Source organism: Cajanus cajan, chromosome 9 (genome assembly GCF_000230855.2).
Source record: "Cajanus cajan strain Asha chromosome 9, NIPB_CcT2T_4, whole genome shotgun sequence".
NCBI lineage: Eukaryota > Viridiplantae > Streptophyta > Magnoliopsida > Fabales > Fabaceae > Cajanus > Cajanus cajan.
In genome coordinates this window covers 37,802,568-37,819,465 of record NC_138525.1, presented here as the reverse complement: position 1 = coordinate 37,819,465, position 16,898 = coordinate 37,802,568, and the positions used below count along the sequence as shown (strand labels likewise).

Sequence of the window (16,898 nt, the reverse complement as noted above, 5' to 3'; positions counted from 1 at the left end):
AATACTAAGCATGCATCACTGAAATGTGCTAGGGGCATTGCATAGGCCAAAGGGCATCCTCCTATAGGAAAAAGTGCCAAAGGGGCAAGTGAATGTGGTCTTTTCCTGATCCTCAAGAGTAATATGAATTTGAAAATAACCAGAGAAACCATCAAGAAAATAGTAATGAGATTTACCTGTTAGACGCTCTAGTATCTGATCAATGAAGGGCAAAGGAAAATAATCCTTCCTTGTTGCTTGGTTAAGCCTCCGGTAGTCAATACAGACTCTCTAACTATTTTGCACTCTGGTGGGCATGAGCTCATCCCTGTCATTCTTAACAACAGTGAGGCCTGTCTTCTTGGGGACCACCTGGACTGGACTCACCCACTGACTGTCTAAAATAGGATAGATGATCCCAACCTGTAGAAGCTTGGTCACCTCTTTCTTTACAACGTTCGAAATTACCGGGTTAAGTCTCCTCTAAGGCTGTCTCATTGGTTTAGCTCCATCCTCCAATAGTATCTTGTGCATGCACGTGGATGGGCTAATGCCAGGAATGTTTGCCAGGGTACAACCAATCACCATCTTATGCTTCCTAAGCACATGTAACAACCTCGCCTCTTGATCAACATCAAGGGAGGTGGAAATGATCATAGGAAATCTCTCATCGTCCTCCAAGTAAGCATACTTGAGGTTCTCTGGAAAAGGCTTCAACCCTGGTGTGGGTGATGGACTCTTTCCACCAAGGGGATGAACAAATGTCAATGGTGAAGAGGAGCTCCTTTCCAAGGCCAAGATAGTGACCTTAGGGGGTGGATCTCCTTCAAGGGTGAGGTAAAAAGGAAGGTGGGCGTAGATGGTGATGGCTTGGGCGAATATGAAAAATGAAAGGAGGATGGTGTTTTGGGTGTTCTAGTTGGCTCTCTTCAGTAAGTGGAGGTGAAGGCCATTCAAGGTATCCCTAAACTCACTCTAAGGAGGAGATAAGAGAGGTAGGCCAAATTGACCTAGTGACTAAGGAGAGGATTTGAGGCAAAAATGCTCACTCAAATTCATATATTCCAAAGTATTTACATGATGCATAGCCTAGGGTATTTATAGGAGTGGGAGGCATCTAGGGTTGCATTTGGAGAGTGCATGGACGAAATTCACAAGCCAAATGCACACCAAATGAAATGCAAATGAACCCTAGATGCAACTTGGTGGCCAAGGATGGAATCTTTGAGATTAGTTAGGCTACATCTAGGTGCATGATAAGACCATGCAACCTTTGCCCTCCACTTGGGCCTAAGCCTTTCTAACACCAAAAATGGGTCCAAGAGCCACAAAAAATATGTCTAGGTTTTGTTCCCACCCTAATCAAATACCTTAGCCCAAAAATAAAAAAAACTATGATCTAAAGCACCCCATAATACAAGGGTAAAATGGGAAATACAAAAGAAAATAAATCCTATGACTAAGATACCTCAAGATACAAGGGTAAAATAGGAAATCAAAGACAAGGGAAAAATAGGAATAAAATAAATGCTATGCTAATAAAAACTTAGGAGCTAAGGTCCAAAAGTGGCCTCACTCCTCCTATGGTTTTTCAACACTAACCCATTCCTTTTGCTTCCTTCAATACATCACCTCTTGGACTTCTTGGCCTTAGTGTTATTCCATCAGTGGGTGCGGGTGCTGGCTGAACATTAGAAGGAACCAGAGAAGGGAGAAGGGGTTTCGCAGCCTGTACCTCAACCTGCAAGTCAGATTATTTTGTACTTCTTGTGACATGGTTAGTGCATTCTGACTCTATAAAATCAAGATCAAGAGGTAAAACACCCAAAGTATCAAATCTAGATGCATCATCACAATCAAAATCACTTCCAAATTCAGATTCAGATTCAATGCATGAAAGATAGTTATACAAATTAGACAAAAAGGAATGTTTCTTATCATGAAAAGAATCAAAATCATGAATGTGCTCATCAACTAAATCATCAATCAATTCAACACAGAAAACAGAATGAAAATGATCTTTAGAAGGAAATTTCATGGCACCTAGAATATTGAAATGAACAACAATATCACCAAATTCCATAAACAAGGTGTTAGCATAAACATCAATTTTGGTCCGGGCTATTTTCAAAAATGGTCTACCCAAAATGATAAGGACATAACCATGGGAGAATCCCTCCTCCATATCAAGAACATAAAAATCAGTGGGAAAATAAGTTCAACAACCCAAACCAAGACATCTTCTATGAAACCTGTGGGATGGGCAACACTCCTATTGGCCAATTGAATGACCACACCCGTAGGCTGTAGAGGTCGAAGAGATAGAGATTTAAAAATAGACAGAGGCATGACATTAATTGAAGCTCCTAAATCAAGCATGGAATTTTCAAATTTACTATTACCAATAATGCAAGGTATACAGAATGTACCTAGGTCCTTACATTTTTCATGAATGTGAGGAACAAATTTACCTATAAGTGCTAAGACATTTCTGCCCATGCTAATTCGCTCATTGCCCTTCAGCTTCCTCTTGTGGGTGCACATTTCCTTCAGGAACTTAGCATATTTGGGAATTTTCTTGATGGCATCCAACAGAGGTATGTTCACCTCCACCTTCTTGAAGGTCTCTAATATCTCCTTATCCACCTCTTCCATATTTTTGCTTGGAATTAGTTTTGGTGGAAATGGAAGAGGGATAGGAGGTTGCTGCAGATCACCACTATGTGCACTGGAAGAAGGTCGGTCCACTTGAATGAGATTTTATGCTACCACCTGCAAGGGCCTCTTTCTCAAGTGTAGCCTTAGGTTTTGGTATTGGTACTAGTATTGGTGCAGGTATGTCAATCTGCTTGCCAGACCTCAAGGTGATGACACTCACATTCTTTGGATTTTTCACAGTCTGTGAAGGTAACTTGTCTAAATTTTGGGACTGTGCCTGATTGAGTTGAGTGGTCATCTGACCCATCTGATTTGTCAAACCTTAAATGGAGGCTCTGGTCTCTTTCTGAAACTGCATGTTTTGAATGGTCATCTGCCTCACCAACTTCTCCAATGAAGGCTCAAAAATAGAAGGTTGAGCTAGTGGAGGTGCAAGAACATCATGTTGTCTCTGTTGTTGCTATTGGACAAGGGGAGGCACATATCTACTGAGACCAGCATTGTTCTGGAAGGGAGGGGATGACTGTTGTTATTGCTGGTTGTGATAGAAAAGAATGGCTTAATCTAAAAGAGGGGGGTGAATTGGATTCAATGACACTTAAAAAAATTTTAGAGTTTAAGGATCTTTATTTCACTCAAAACTTTTCTAATATGAATTCTCAATGAAGTTAATTGAACCATTAACAAATGGGAATGACTCCTATATTAATTCTTGATTAATTGCATCAGCCCAAAAGTATTTGAAATTAGTCTTATTTAGCATTGTTCTAGCTAATTCATCAAGAGACCTATTTTTCATTTTTACAACCCCATTTTGTTGAAGGGTCCTAGGTGCTGAAAAATTATGATCAATGCCATGTTCCTCACAGAATTTTTGAAACAAAACATTTTTGAATTCTCCTTCATGAGGTGATGTTTATGTTTTTTTTTTCATTTTAAACAAGCTTAGTAAATTTCTTGAAAGCATTGAAGGCATCACTCTTATTAGCAAGAAACATTACGTAAATAAACCTTGAATAGTCATCTACCATAACCAGCCCATAGTAATTCCCTCCTAGACTCATGGTTCTTGAAGGACCAAACAAATCCATGTGAATTAGTTGCAAAGGCCTAGATGTTGAAATCATATTTTTGCTTTTAAAGCTAGCCTTCACTTGCTTGCATTTTTGACAATCATCACATAGTTTATCCTTGCTAAACTTGAGTTTAGGTAATCCAATTACTAACTCTTTTCTACTTAATTTGTTTAAGTGATTCATATGTATGTGTGCAACCCTTCTATGCCAAAGCCAAACATTTTCTTCCTTAGTGATCAAGCATTTGGTGTTAGAAATTATGGTTGAATTCTCTAACTCTAACATGTAAATGTTATCAATTCTTTTTCCAATGATAAGCCCTTAGAAGTTTTCCATTCCTTAGGTAGTTGTTCACTTGTCTTTTCAGTGGTTTCTATTGATTCACTCTCTTTAGGCATCTAAATTTTTTCATTTTCTAAGGGAGGTTGATCAAGCAATTCAATTAAGTCTTCTATTTCAGTTTGCTTTGATTCTTGTTGGTTGGTCTCATCAAACACAACATGTACAAATTCTTCGACTACTAATTAAGGTTCTCTTATTAAACACTCTATAAGCCTTGTTATTTGTAGAGTAACCCAAAAAAATTGCTTCATCAGCTTTAGCTTCAAATTTCCCAAGTTGTTCCTTACCATTGTTTAACACAAAACATTTACAACCAAATACTTTGAAGTATGAGATATTAGGCTTCCTACCCTTGTAAATCTCATAAGGTGTTCTTTTTAGAATAGGCCTAATTATAACTTTGTTTAATACATGACATGATGTATTAAGTGCATCAACCCAAAAGTATTTAGGTAAACTAGTCTCATTTAGCATTGTTCTAGCTAATTCCTCAAGAGACCTATTTTTCCTTTCCAAAACCCCATCTTGTTGAGGAGTCCTAGGTGTTGAAAAATTGTGATCAATTCCATATTCCTCACAGAATTTTTGGAATAAGACATTTTGGAATTCTCTTTCATGATCACTCCTAATTGAGGTGATGTTTGTGTTCTTCTCATTTTGGACAAGCTTAGCAAATTTCTTAAAAGCATTGAAGGCATCACTCTTAGTAGAAAGAAACATTACCCAAGTAAACCTTGAATAGTCATCCACCATAACCAGCCCGTAGTAATTCCCTCCTAGGCTCATGGTTCTTGAAGGACCAAACAAGTCCATGTGAATTAGTTGCAAAGGCCTAGAAGTTGAAATTAGATTTTTGCTTTTAAAACTAACCTTCACTTGCTTTCCCTTTTGATAAGCATCACATAGTTCATCCTTGCTAAACTTGAGTTTAGGTAATCCAATTACTAGCTCTTTTCTAATTAATTTGTTTAAATGATTCATATGTATGTGTCCTGCTCTTCTATGCCAAAGCCAAACATTGTCTTCCTTAGTGATCAAGCATTTTGTGTTAGAAATTGTGATTGAATGCTCTAAGTCTAACATGTAAATGTTATTAATTCTTTTTCCAATGAATCTAATTTCTTTGGTCAGTTTATCACAAATCAAAAAACAAGAATTATCAAATTCAATTTTGAATCCCTTATCACTTAGTTGGCTTATACTTAGCAAATTATGTTTCAGCCCTTCAACAAGCAACACATTTTCAATCAATGTTGAGGAAGAAGAGTTAACAACATTTCCACAACCAAGAATCCTTCCTTTGTTGTTGTCACCATATGTAACAAATCCTTCATGCTTTAATTTCAGACTTGAAAACTTTGAAGGATCTCTAGTCATGTGTCTTGAGTAACCACTATCAAGATACCATAGCAAACTTTTGGCTCTCAAGCATTCCTACAACAAAATCAGAAAATTGATTTAGGTACCCATGTGATGGGTCCTTGATGGTTAGTTTTCAACCTTTGGCCTTTTTTAATCCAAATCATTTCACCATTTGGAACACCATATTTCTTGGAATAGCAATTTCTCATTGTATGTCCTTTCTTACAACAATAAAAACAAGTAGTTTGTTTTATGAAATTTTCTTTGAATTTTCTAAAAGATTGGTTTCTTTCAAAAACTTTTTCTTTTATTTTGATGGCATGTTCATGTTTTGATTAAAACCAAGTCCACTTCTATCAAAAGCATGTCTTTGCTTTCCCAAAATGATATCCAAATTTGCATTTCCATTTGTGAATTTTTCAAATCAACATTTTCTTTTTCTAAAAGCTAACAACTTTCACAATCATCTTTTGAAGAGGAGGAGGTTTCACAATGAGTTTCATTGAAGTTTAAAATTGTTTGTAGATTTTCATGTTCAATTTTCAAATTTTCAAGCTCATGTTCAACTCTAATCAAAGATGTTAGAAAAGAATGGCTCAATCCAAGAGGAGGGGTGAATTGGATTCTATGACACTTTAAACATTTTCAAAGTTTTTAGGATCTTTATTTCAATTTAAACTTTTCTAAAATTGAATTTTCAATGAATCCTATATGCTTTCTTGATTAACCAATCGAAAAATATGTAATGCTCAGTTCAAACCAATGTTGCTCATGAAAACATGTTAATCAAGAACAATCTTTTCAAAATACAATCAAGATATTACACAAAGTAAAAGATAAGGGTAAAAGAAGATTTGATGGAGAACTCTAGGAGAAGGGATTGGTGTCTTCTCCTCGGATTCACCAAAGCTTGGATCTCTTCAAGAAGACTTGAAACTAAAGCAAAGAACACTTAGGAAGAAGGAGGATTCTCGGATGGAAATAGGTCTAAGCCTTGGATGGAAGCATCCAAGCTTAAGGTTCAAGGGAAAGCTCACTTCAAAGAGGAGGAAAACCTAGTAGGGTTCCTAAAAGTGAAGCTCTCTCTCACGGTGACTCTCAAGAGAAATTTGGCTGAATGAGCTCTCAAATTTCATATATGTCAAAATTAAATACAAAGAGTAGAAGAAGCACTTAAGTAGCATCCAGATTTGCACACTTTTGGGCGCCTAAGTCAAAGCTTACATGTGGCGCCCAAAATTTGAATTCAAATTTGAAATTTGAATTCAAATTTTGGCTCCCATGTGTTTGGCCAAAACTTTAGGTATCTAAGGTGCATCTAGGTTTGATTTGAGAGTTATTCAGGGTTAATTTGAGTGGCACATGTTCAGCCACCAATGGTGCAAAACATGTGACTCAAATGTAACTTAAATGACTTCCAAATTAAACCTAAGTTAGTCTAATTTTCTTATTTAAGTAATCCTTGTATAATCCTATTCTAATGACCTAATTACAATGATCAATCAAATAAAATGAAAAGGAAAAATTATAAGAATGAAAATGAGCCCAATATTGGGTACCAAAAGCCCAAAAGCCCATGAAGCCCAAAACTAGGCCCAACAAGCCTAAAGCTCAAAAATGCTACTCTAAGTGGTCCAAAATACAAGACCAAAATATATGTAAACTATACTAATAAAATATAAGAATAATAGACATGTCAAGATAGGCCCATGAGAAGCTTGACTTGGGCCTTCCAAGCCCATCGGGCCCATTGGGCCTTGACTGGCCCAAGCCTCCATGTCTAGCCCTCTCCTCTTGCATCTTTGAGTATGTCACCTCTTGCATTCCAAAGCATGATTCTATCATCCCCTCCCTCTTGAAAAGGATTTGTCCTCAAATCTCGAGGATGCATGGAAGAAAAATCAACACCTACATGTACAACATACAATGGATAAGAGATGAAATTTTCATAAATCCTAAGAAGAGTCTTTCAATCTAGCCTAAAAAAGAAAAATAAACTATCAAAATTAGACTCCCTAAAAGTAGAAATAGGCTCCTCTTCTAAGGATAACCTATAAGTAATACCTAAAAATGTAAGAACACTATAACTAAGACAATGAAAAGAATGATTTCTAAACACTACTACATCTTGCCTAAAGTACCCTAAATGGTAACCTAGGCTTTTCCTAGAATATGAAGAAAAAACTACTAGAAAACGTCCTAAACAATTTTGAATTTGATTGTTTGCTAGATACTGTCGCCACCGGCCCGAAACGGGCTTTCGGCATTCGCGAAGGATGGTTGGACTCTTTTATTTGTTTAAAAATATGGATTGCTAGAATGACTTATTCTCAAACTGAGACCTTGTCAAACGAGCAATTTTATTAAAAGGCTCACCAATCCATGTTAATCCCAAGCAGGACCCTCCATGGATTAGCGGTTTTCATAAAAAGGAAGGGTTCGTGGAGTCGCCACCAATGTTTTACTCAAAACATTGGAAAAAGAAGTTTAAGGCAATCGATTCAAAAATCGACTTCGGCCATGACAACCAGAGTCGGGTAAGGGAGTCGGTTACGCGTGGGGAAGGTGTTAGCACCCCACAGCGCCGCTTTCGGGTTCCCTATGACAGATTATTTAAAAATAATAGTGCAAAATTACTAAATTACCCCTATTTATTCTAAGCAATTATAAATTAACTATCTACATGATGACAGTTTAAATATGTACACACAGAAAGCGGTAAAAGAAGGGACTTTAAAGAGATAAACCTTTGAAGCGTGCTTTCTTATATATCTTGACAGAAATTGGGAAGCGTTTTGGCGTTCCCTCCCTCTACAAGATCGCTCGCTCCCTCCTATAAAATTTTAACTATGGAAATCCGGAGGATTTCCCTTCGACTAGGTTCGAGACTCAAGCAAATGGCTCGTGACTCAAAAACTTCGTCGGATCAACTCTCCGAGTGATTTCTAGGCAGAGCACTGCTCAAAAAAACTCAGAATACTCAAGAAGAGGGTTAAAACTCAGTCCAAAAGTGTGTAATGACGTCCAATTGAAGTCATATTTATAGGGATGAGGCGCAATACGGCCTCTGGGGGTCAATACGGTCCGTATTGAAGTTTTGAACTACAATACGGCCGTATTGAATTCAATACGGCCGTATTGAAGTTCAAAAAATCTCAATACGACCGTATTGAAGTTCAGTGCAGCCGTATTGAAGTTCAGTGCAGCCGTATTGAATTCAATGCAGCCGTATTGAAGTTCAGAAACTTCAATACGACCGTATTGAGTTCAGTGCGGCCGTATTGTAGTTTAAAATGTTCAATACGGCCGTACTGAACTTCTGGGAGGCCGTATTGGGCTTCATTCCCTCCACTTTCTTATTTTTTGCTACTCTAAGACCTCTAAACCTACAGATTGTCATCCTAGGGTCTTCCAGGGTCTTCCAGGAGTCCTTCCGGCTGACTTTCCTTTGATCTTCAAGAGTCTTCAAGCTTTATTTCCGACCCGGACAATTTTAGGGGTCTACAGCTGCCCCCCCTTTACTTAGTCAAACGGCCTTTTAGTGTACCGGTTGATAAGTAAAGGAGTTGACCCAATTGTCCGGGGAATAAGGCCATCCTTCCGACTTGTAGTGTCTTCTGGTGGAAAATTGCTGAGTAGCCTCTCCAGGTTGAGTTTGCCCTCTCCAGGGTGAGTATTAGTCGTCGCCTCTCCAGGCTCATTGCATACCTCGGTGCTCTGGACATCTGGGTAGCTGAGTATTGCCTCTCCAGGCTTGTGCATACCTCGGTGCTCTGGACATCTGGGTAGCTGAGTATTGCCTCTCCAGGCTTGTGCATACCTCGGTGCTCTGGACATCTGGGTAGCTGAGTATTGCCTCTCCAGGCTTGTGCATACCTCGGTGCTCTGGACATCTGGGTAGCTGAGTATTGCCTCTCCAGGCTTGTGCATACCTCGGTGCTCTGGACATCTGGGTAGCTAAGTATTGCCTCTCCAGGCTTGTGCATACCTCGGTGCTCTGGACATCTGGGTAGCGTGAGTTTGCCCTCTCCAGGGATTTGTGATAGTTTTGTCTCCACAGTCCACGATGCTGCTTCGACGATTGTCTTTGATTTTGGTGCCGCTGAGGGCTGGATAACGCAGGGATCCGTCTAGGGGATGTGCAGTTACTCATAGGTTCTTGTGTCCCAATTTTGCATTGCGTAATTGGTGCCCATTGAGGGATTTTTGTTTCCTTGGGGTGTAGACACAAAGATGCTCTTTCTGAGATGAGCGGTGCCTTATGGTTGGCTGACGTCCTTTTGACGGTGGTGGAGTATCCCGGTTATCCTTATTCGGGCGACTCTTTTGGATTTTTTGATTTTTGCTGCCTCTGTGTAGGCTGTTATCCGCTGGGGATTCTGGATGTTGATTTTGATTAGCCTCTTCTGTTAGGCATATCATCTTGATGTTCAATGATTGGCTGAAAAGCCAAATTCCGCTTGGGGAATTGTTATTGATCTTTTTGGATTTTTGCTTTTTGTAGGAATGCCTCTGTGTAGGCGACTGGGGATTTGAAGTTCTTATGTATCCCAGAGTATTATTTAGAAAGCCTCTTCAGGCTTAGCTTCACTCTTCGTTTGAGTTGGAAAGCTATCTTCCACTGAGGAAGTTTAGGTCCTTTGATTTGGATATTTTGTTTGGATCATGCTTCCGTTGGGGAATTTCGATGATCTGGTTTGGATAGCTTTCTCTGGGAAATTTGGTCCAAGAGTGAAAGCTAAAATATCTCTGGGGAGTATTATTTTGGCAAGCCTCTCCAGGCTCAGTTATTCTGTGGGAGTATTATTTCGGCAAGCCTCTCCAGGCTCAATTATTCTGAGAGAGTATTATTTCAGCGAGCCTCTCCAGGCTCAGTTATTCTGAGAGAGTATTATTTCGGCAAGCCTCTCCAGGCTCAATTATTCTGTGGGAGTATTGTTTCGGCAAGCCTCTCCAGGCTCAGTTATTCTGTACAAACTGAGGAGTATTGTTTGTATCCTTGCCTTTTTTCGTTTTCGGCTTTTGTTGACTGCTGTCATACACAAGCAATTTTCTATTTTTTCTATTTTATGCAATTGCCTCGTGGTAAGGTCTTTAAATGTGCAACTAATGTGTGTGATGCACGCGATGCAAGTTTTTATTTTTGTTCTTTTATTTAGAAAAGTGAATGGCTCTCCCTATCCTCTTCTTCTTTTAGAGGGACTTCTGTTATTAACGCGAGGGAGTATTTTCGTGAGCCTTTTAATGCAGGAGATTACTGATTTTTATAGGAACCCCTCCAATTTTCTTTATTTGACCGATTATTAACAGAGTTTCGTACAATTTTTGAATCATCAATTTAAAGGCATAATCACATGGTCAAGAGAGAAAAGAAACAAATGGATATTTTATTGATATTCAAATGTTTTTTACAGAAAGATTTACAAAGGGATTTTCTGAAGAATGGCTGGCCAAGGTAGGCTATACATTTTTGGCTTAAACAATTATACCTGTAATTGTCGCTCTTCCCGTTCCCCTAATCGCTTCGGGTGAGATGCCTGAGCCAGGAGTGTAGATGCTGCAAGACGCTTGCTTCTAGAAGATAATCACTTGAACCGCCTTTCGGTTTTCGATTCAAGTGACCGTTGCTTGCTTTGCTTTTACATCTTATTCTTTTGCCCCTAACTTTTGCCTAGGACGTATCCTAGTGGGGATAATTTTGCCTTTATTTTGCCTAGTACCCTTGTACTGGCGGGCTTTTTGTTTTGCCCTAACTTTTGCCTAGGATGCCCTTTTTCGGGTTTTCATCCTAGCGGGCTTATGCAAGCAACGTCTTCAAGCATAATACTTCTTTACCACGTCGGCGTTGACTGGGTATCAAAGTTCTTCTCCATCTATGTCTGTGAGGATCAATGCTCCTCCGGAGAAGGCTCGCTTCACCACGTATGGTCCTTCGTAATTCGGGGCCCACTTTCCGATTTTGTCCTTTTGGGCTGGTAGTAATTTCTTCATTACCAGCTCTCCCTCATGGTAGACTCGAGGGTGGACTCTCTTGTCAAAAGCCTTTTTGATCTTCCTTTGATAGGCTTGACCATGGCATATGGCGTTCAGCCGTTTCTCTTCAATGAGGTTCAATTGGTCGTATCGGCCTTGAACCCATTCTGCCTCGGAAAGTTTCGCTTTCATGATTACCCTTAGAGAAGGTATCTCGACTTCAACAGGCAAGACCGCCTCCATCCCATAAACGAGGGAGAATGGAGTAGCTCCTGTGGATGTGCGCACTGAAGTCCTGTATCCATGGAGAGCGAAGGGTAGCATCTCATGCCAGTCTTTGAATGAGACAACCATCTTTTGCACTATCTTCTTGATATTTTTATTGGCTGCCTCGACTGCCCCATTCATCTTTGGTCGATAGGGGGAAGAGTTGTGGTGTTGGATTTTGAACTCTTGGCACAGTTCTTCCACCATCTTGTTATTTAGATTGGATCCATTATCAGTGATGATTTTATCGGGAATACCGTATCTGCATATGATGTTCTTCCTGATGAAGGATGTTACCATCTTTCGGGTCACATGAGCATATGATGCCGCTTCTACCCATTTGGTGAAATAGTCAATGGCCACAAGGATGAACCTATGTCCATTGGATGCTTTTGGCTCGATAGGTCCAATAACATCCATGCCCCACATTGCGAATGGCCAAGGTGAAGCCAACACGTTGAGTGGAGTGGGTGGGACATGAATGTTATCGGCATATGCTTGACATTTATGGCATTTCCGCGCATACTGGTAACAATCCTTTTCCATGGTCGACCAATAATATCCCGCCCTGAGGATCTTTTTAGCCATTGCGGGCCCGGGAATGTGGGTACCGAAAACCCCCTCATGAACTTCTTTGATCATGTTTTGAGCTTCGACTTGGTCTACACATCTCAACAAGACCGAGTCATAATTTTTCTTGTAGAGGGTTTCGCCGACTAGCAAAAATCCCATGGCCCTTCTTCGGATATGCTTCTTGTCATTATCACTGGCCATATCAGGATATTCCCCTTTTGTCAAATATTGCTTGATGTCATGGAACCATGGGTGATCATCAACTACTTCATCTATCAGAAGGCAAAACGCTTGCTTATCATGTCTCCGGATATTGATGATGGGCATTTCATGCTCATTATCCAAGGCGAACATTGATGATAGTGTAGCAAGAGCGTCGGCAAACTGATTTTCCTCCCTTGGAATGTATTCAAAGACGACACTTTGGAAGAGTTGTGTCAAATCTTTGATGTGCTCAACATATGGTATCAATTTGGGATTTCGGACTTCCCATTCACCTCGTAATTGGTAGATGACTAGGGCCGAATCACCAAACACTTTGAGCTTTAGGATACCATTGTTGATGGCTGCTTGGATTCCCAACGCGCAAGCCTCGTATTCTGCCATATTGTTTGTACAATCGAAGTTGAGTCTTGCCGTTATGGGAATGTGTTTTCCTTGTGGAGAGATTAGCACTGTGCCAATCCCTCGTCCAAGCATGTTGGAGGCTCCATCAAAATACATGGTCCATGCATCATCTGTAAGCTCTTCATGTTGTAGATGCATTATATGCTCATCGGGGAAATCATCCTGAAGGGATTGGTAGTCGTTGGTCGGCCCATGTGCTAGGTAATCAGCTAGGGTGCTGCCCTTGATGGCCTTTTGTGTGACATGTATTATGTCAAATTCTGATAACTGTACTTGCCATCGGGCAATCTTCCCAGTGATTATTGGTTTGTCGAACACGTACTTGATTGGATCCATTTTGGAAACCAACCAAGTAGTATGCCTAATCATGTACTGCCTGAGCCTTTGTGTTGCCCATGCTAACGCGCAGCACGTTTTTTCTAGCGGCGTATAGCGGGTTTCATAATCAAGAAATTTCTTGCTCAGGTAGTAGATGGCTTGTTCTTTCTTTCCTGTTTCATCTTGTTGTCCCAGCACAACCCCCATAGACTCATCAAGCACCGTCAAGTAGAGGATTAATGGTCTTCCCTCGACAGGTGGCACCAATACCGGTGGATTGGCCAAGCACTGTTTGATCTTATCAAAAGCTTGTTGACAATTTTCATCCCAAACTTCGGAATGATTCTTGCGCAACAGCTTGAATATTGGCTTGCACGTGTCAGTCAACTGTGCGATGAACCTTGCGACGTAGTTCACCCTGCCGAGGAATCCTCTAATTTCTTTCTCAGTTTTAGGAGTAGGCATTTCCATTATTGCCTTTACTTTATCAGGGTCCACCTCTATGCCTTTTTCACTGACGATGAACCCGAGAAGCTTACCCGACCGGACTCCGAAAGTACACTTAGCCGGATTTAGCTTAAGCTGATACTTGCGAAGCCGATTGAATAATTTTCTCAAATATTGAATGTGGTTCATCTCGTTTTTCGACTTTGCGATCATGTCGTCCACGTATACTTCAATTTCTTTATGGATCATGTCGTGGAATAGTGTCACCATCGCTCGTTGGTAGGTGGCGCCCGCATTTTTAAGTCCAAAAGGCATCACCCTGTAGCAGAAGGTGCCCCAGGGTGTGATGAAAGAAGTTTTCTCGCGGTCTTCCATATTCATCTTGATTTGGTTATACCCTGAGTATCCATCCATAAAGGAATAGAGTGTGTTTGTGGCTGTGTGATCCACAAGTGTATCAATGTGTGGCAAGGGAAAATCGTCCTTTGGACTGGCACGATTTAGATCCCTATAGTCAACACAAACTCTAACCTTTCCATTCTTTTTGATGACTGGCACAATGTTAGCCAGCCATTCGGGATACTGGGACACAACCAAGAATCCCGCGTCTAATTGTTTTTCCACTTCCTCCTTGATCTTTAAAGACCATTCGGGCTTGATTCGTCGAAGCTTTTGCTTAACGGGTCGAAACCCTTCTTTCAATGGCAACTTGTGCTCGACGATTTTAGAGTCCAAACCGGGCATATCACGGTACGACCATGCGAATACGTCCTTGTATTCCCTTAATAATTGGATCAATTGTGCTCTTATTTCATCACTGATATGGGTCCCAATGTTGACCTCTCGCAACTCTTGACCCTGCCCCAAATTCACGATCTCCAATTCTTCTTGATACGGTTGGAGTAGACGAGCTTCTTGGTCTAGCAGTCTTCGCAGATCCGGAGAGATGGTCTCCTCATCACTGTCCAACTCAACCCATTCATCCTCGGCTTTCGGATCCCGATCAGAGCGAACAATCACAGACATAATTATTTATTGGTTCTGTTTAGGTTTAGAATTTATTAATGTTAATGAGGAAAGAGAGAAAAGAACAAAATGAGAGAATAATGTGTGAAAAATGCCTCTTTATTGATATATGTAAAATGTACAAAAACCCTTATTTACATGAAAAGGTTCTCATGATCTCGGGTACTGATCATGAGTCCTTAAAAGAAAAGAAAAGAAAAATATGAAGGGGCCCTATCGTGGCTTGCCATTCTCTACTTCTGCTTTGGTAGAGGATTCTTGCTCACGTCGGGCGCTGTCGAATCGAAGGTGACCCACCCAGCATCAATAAGGTCTTGGACCTTATATTTGAGAACTCTGCAGTTCTCCGTTGAGTGCCCCGGTGCCCCCGAATGGTATAGACATTTATCTTGTGGATTGTACCAATCGGGGTAGGGTGGATCCATTTTCTTTGGTGGAACATAAGCTAGAAGACGTGCTTCCACTAGCTTCGGTAGGAGGTCGCTATATGTGGTCGGAAGTTTATCAAACTTCCTCACAGGGTTGTATTGCGACTTTCCTGACTTCGAAGTGGAAGAAGATGAAGAAATATTTACGGCATTGACTCCTCTCTCCTTCTTCTTCCCGTAGGTCTTCTTGGCTTCAAATGATTGGGAAAGCCCAGCTAGCTTCCCACTTTTCAGCCCTTGTTCCACTCTTTCGCCAATGGTGATGATGTACGAGAAGAGTGTCGTTGTGTTCCCTATCATTTTATCGTAATAGGGACCAGTCAACGAGTTGATGAATAAGGACACCGTCTCCTTATCTGACAGCGGGGGCTCTATCTGTGCCGCCAACTCCCTCCATCGTTGGGCGTACGCCTTGAAAGATTCATCATTTTTCTTACTCAAGGCTTGAATATCTGACCTATCGGGTGTTAGGTCGATGTTGTATTTATAGCGCTTGAGAAAGGCGTCGGCCAACTGCCTCCATGTATGTACTAGATTTCCATCTAGCTGCATATACCAATTGAGCGCAGTATCGGCTAAGCTCTCTTGGAAGCAATGGATCAAGAGCTTTTCATTTGTGGCATATGCAGCCATTTTGCGACAGTACATGGTGAGATGACTCTTAGGGCAAGTCGATCCCACGTACTTTGGGAAATCCGGCACTTTAAATTTAGGAGGGAATTGGATGTCCCTCACTAAACACATGTCGGCGGCATCTTTAATATCGAAGTCATGCCCCTCCATAGCCCTTAGCCGATCCTTTAGGGCGTGGAATTGTTCCTTTGAAACCTCGGGCTCTTTAATCATAATTCCAGCCCCAATAGGTATGGCGTGCGGAGGCTCTTCTTCATGCACCTCCTCTTCCTCATGATGGGACCCATGGTCATTGTGGCTTGATCCATGGAAGTTATGTTGACGCATGAGTTCCATCATTTGCGCCATCTGCTCTTTAAGCTGTGAAAGCTCGGTTGTGAGCTTCTTATTTTGCTCCTCCAATGCTTCCATTTTCTTGATTTTCTGCGCGCGTGTGAGGATGGAGAGATGACCAGCCACTTTCTAAAAATGAATATTTAATCTAATTAATTTATGGAATGAATACGCTCTTGACATGAGCTTGATAACCCTCTATTTTTAAGGTGCTGCCTTTTTAAAACAGAGTGTTACTACCCTCCTTGACTTATGATCTCTCCTCAACGGAGAATCTCGATAATTATGGGTCTCTTTTACTCATGTCAAGAGGTATTGGTGAACCTAAAATGCATGGTTTATGAGGATGCATGATGTCTTATTGGTAATGATGCACATGCTCCTCACTTTTATTATATTTTCGCACATGGTCTTTCCTCTCATGTCATGTTTTTTTTTTTTTTTTTTTTTTTTTTCATGCATGGGGATTTATTCTTAGACCTTATCACGAGGTTATTTATTAATGCACAAACAATTGCACATAAGCATTTACACAAACAATTCACTCATCCACGAACAGTCACGAGCGAATCACGAGGTAGGGGTTTCCTGCAGAAAAGTGCATATTCAAGGTGGTTCTAACTGTTCTCACCGGTCTGAGGCCCCCAAGGTGCCCCCATTATAGGGACCCAATTCCTCTCGTCGTAAGTCGATGGAAAGCTCCAACGCACTGTCGGACTCGAGTTCATGGTTATCACCTTGAGTGATGCTTTCTGACAACGGTCTACGGGCACCTATAGACCCATTCGACAACCGGCCGTACTAACATCCACTCCCTATGGCTTACCACTCATGCCCCCGGGTATAGAGGGAACTG

The 16,898-nt window shown here is 40.8% G+C and overlaps 1 protein-coding gene across 1 annotated transcript; it reads right to left on the bottom strand.

Annotated features, from left to right (window-relative positions):
- Positions 1-462: 462 nt before the first annotated feature.
- Positions 463-2,634, bottom strand: LOC145952098 (uncharacterized). The gene is made up of 4 exons (XM_083064323.1): positions 2,451-2,634; positions 2,232-2,345; positions 1,744-2,022; positions 463-803 (listed from the first exon to the last, which is right to left on the bottom strand). Exons 1-4 carry the CDS (start codon positions 2,632-2,634, stop codon positions 463-465), a joined length of 918 nt encoding a protein of 305 aa, XP_082920449.1.
- Between the last annotated feature and the right edge of the window lie 14,264 nt (positions 2,635-16,898).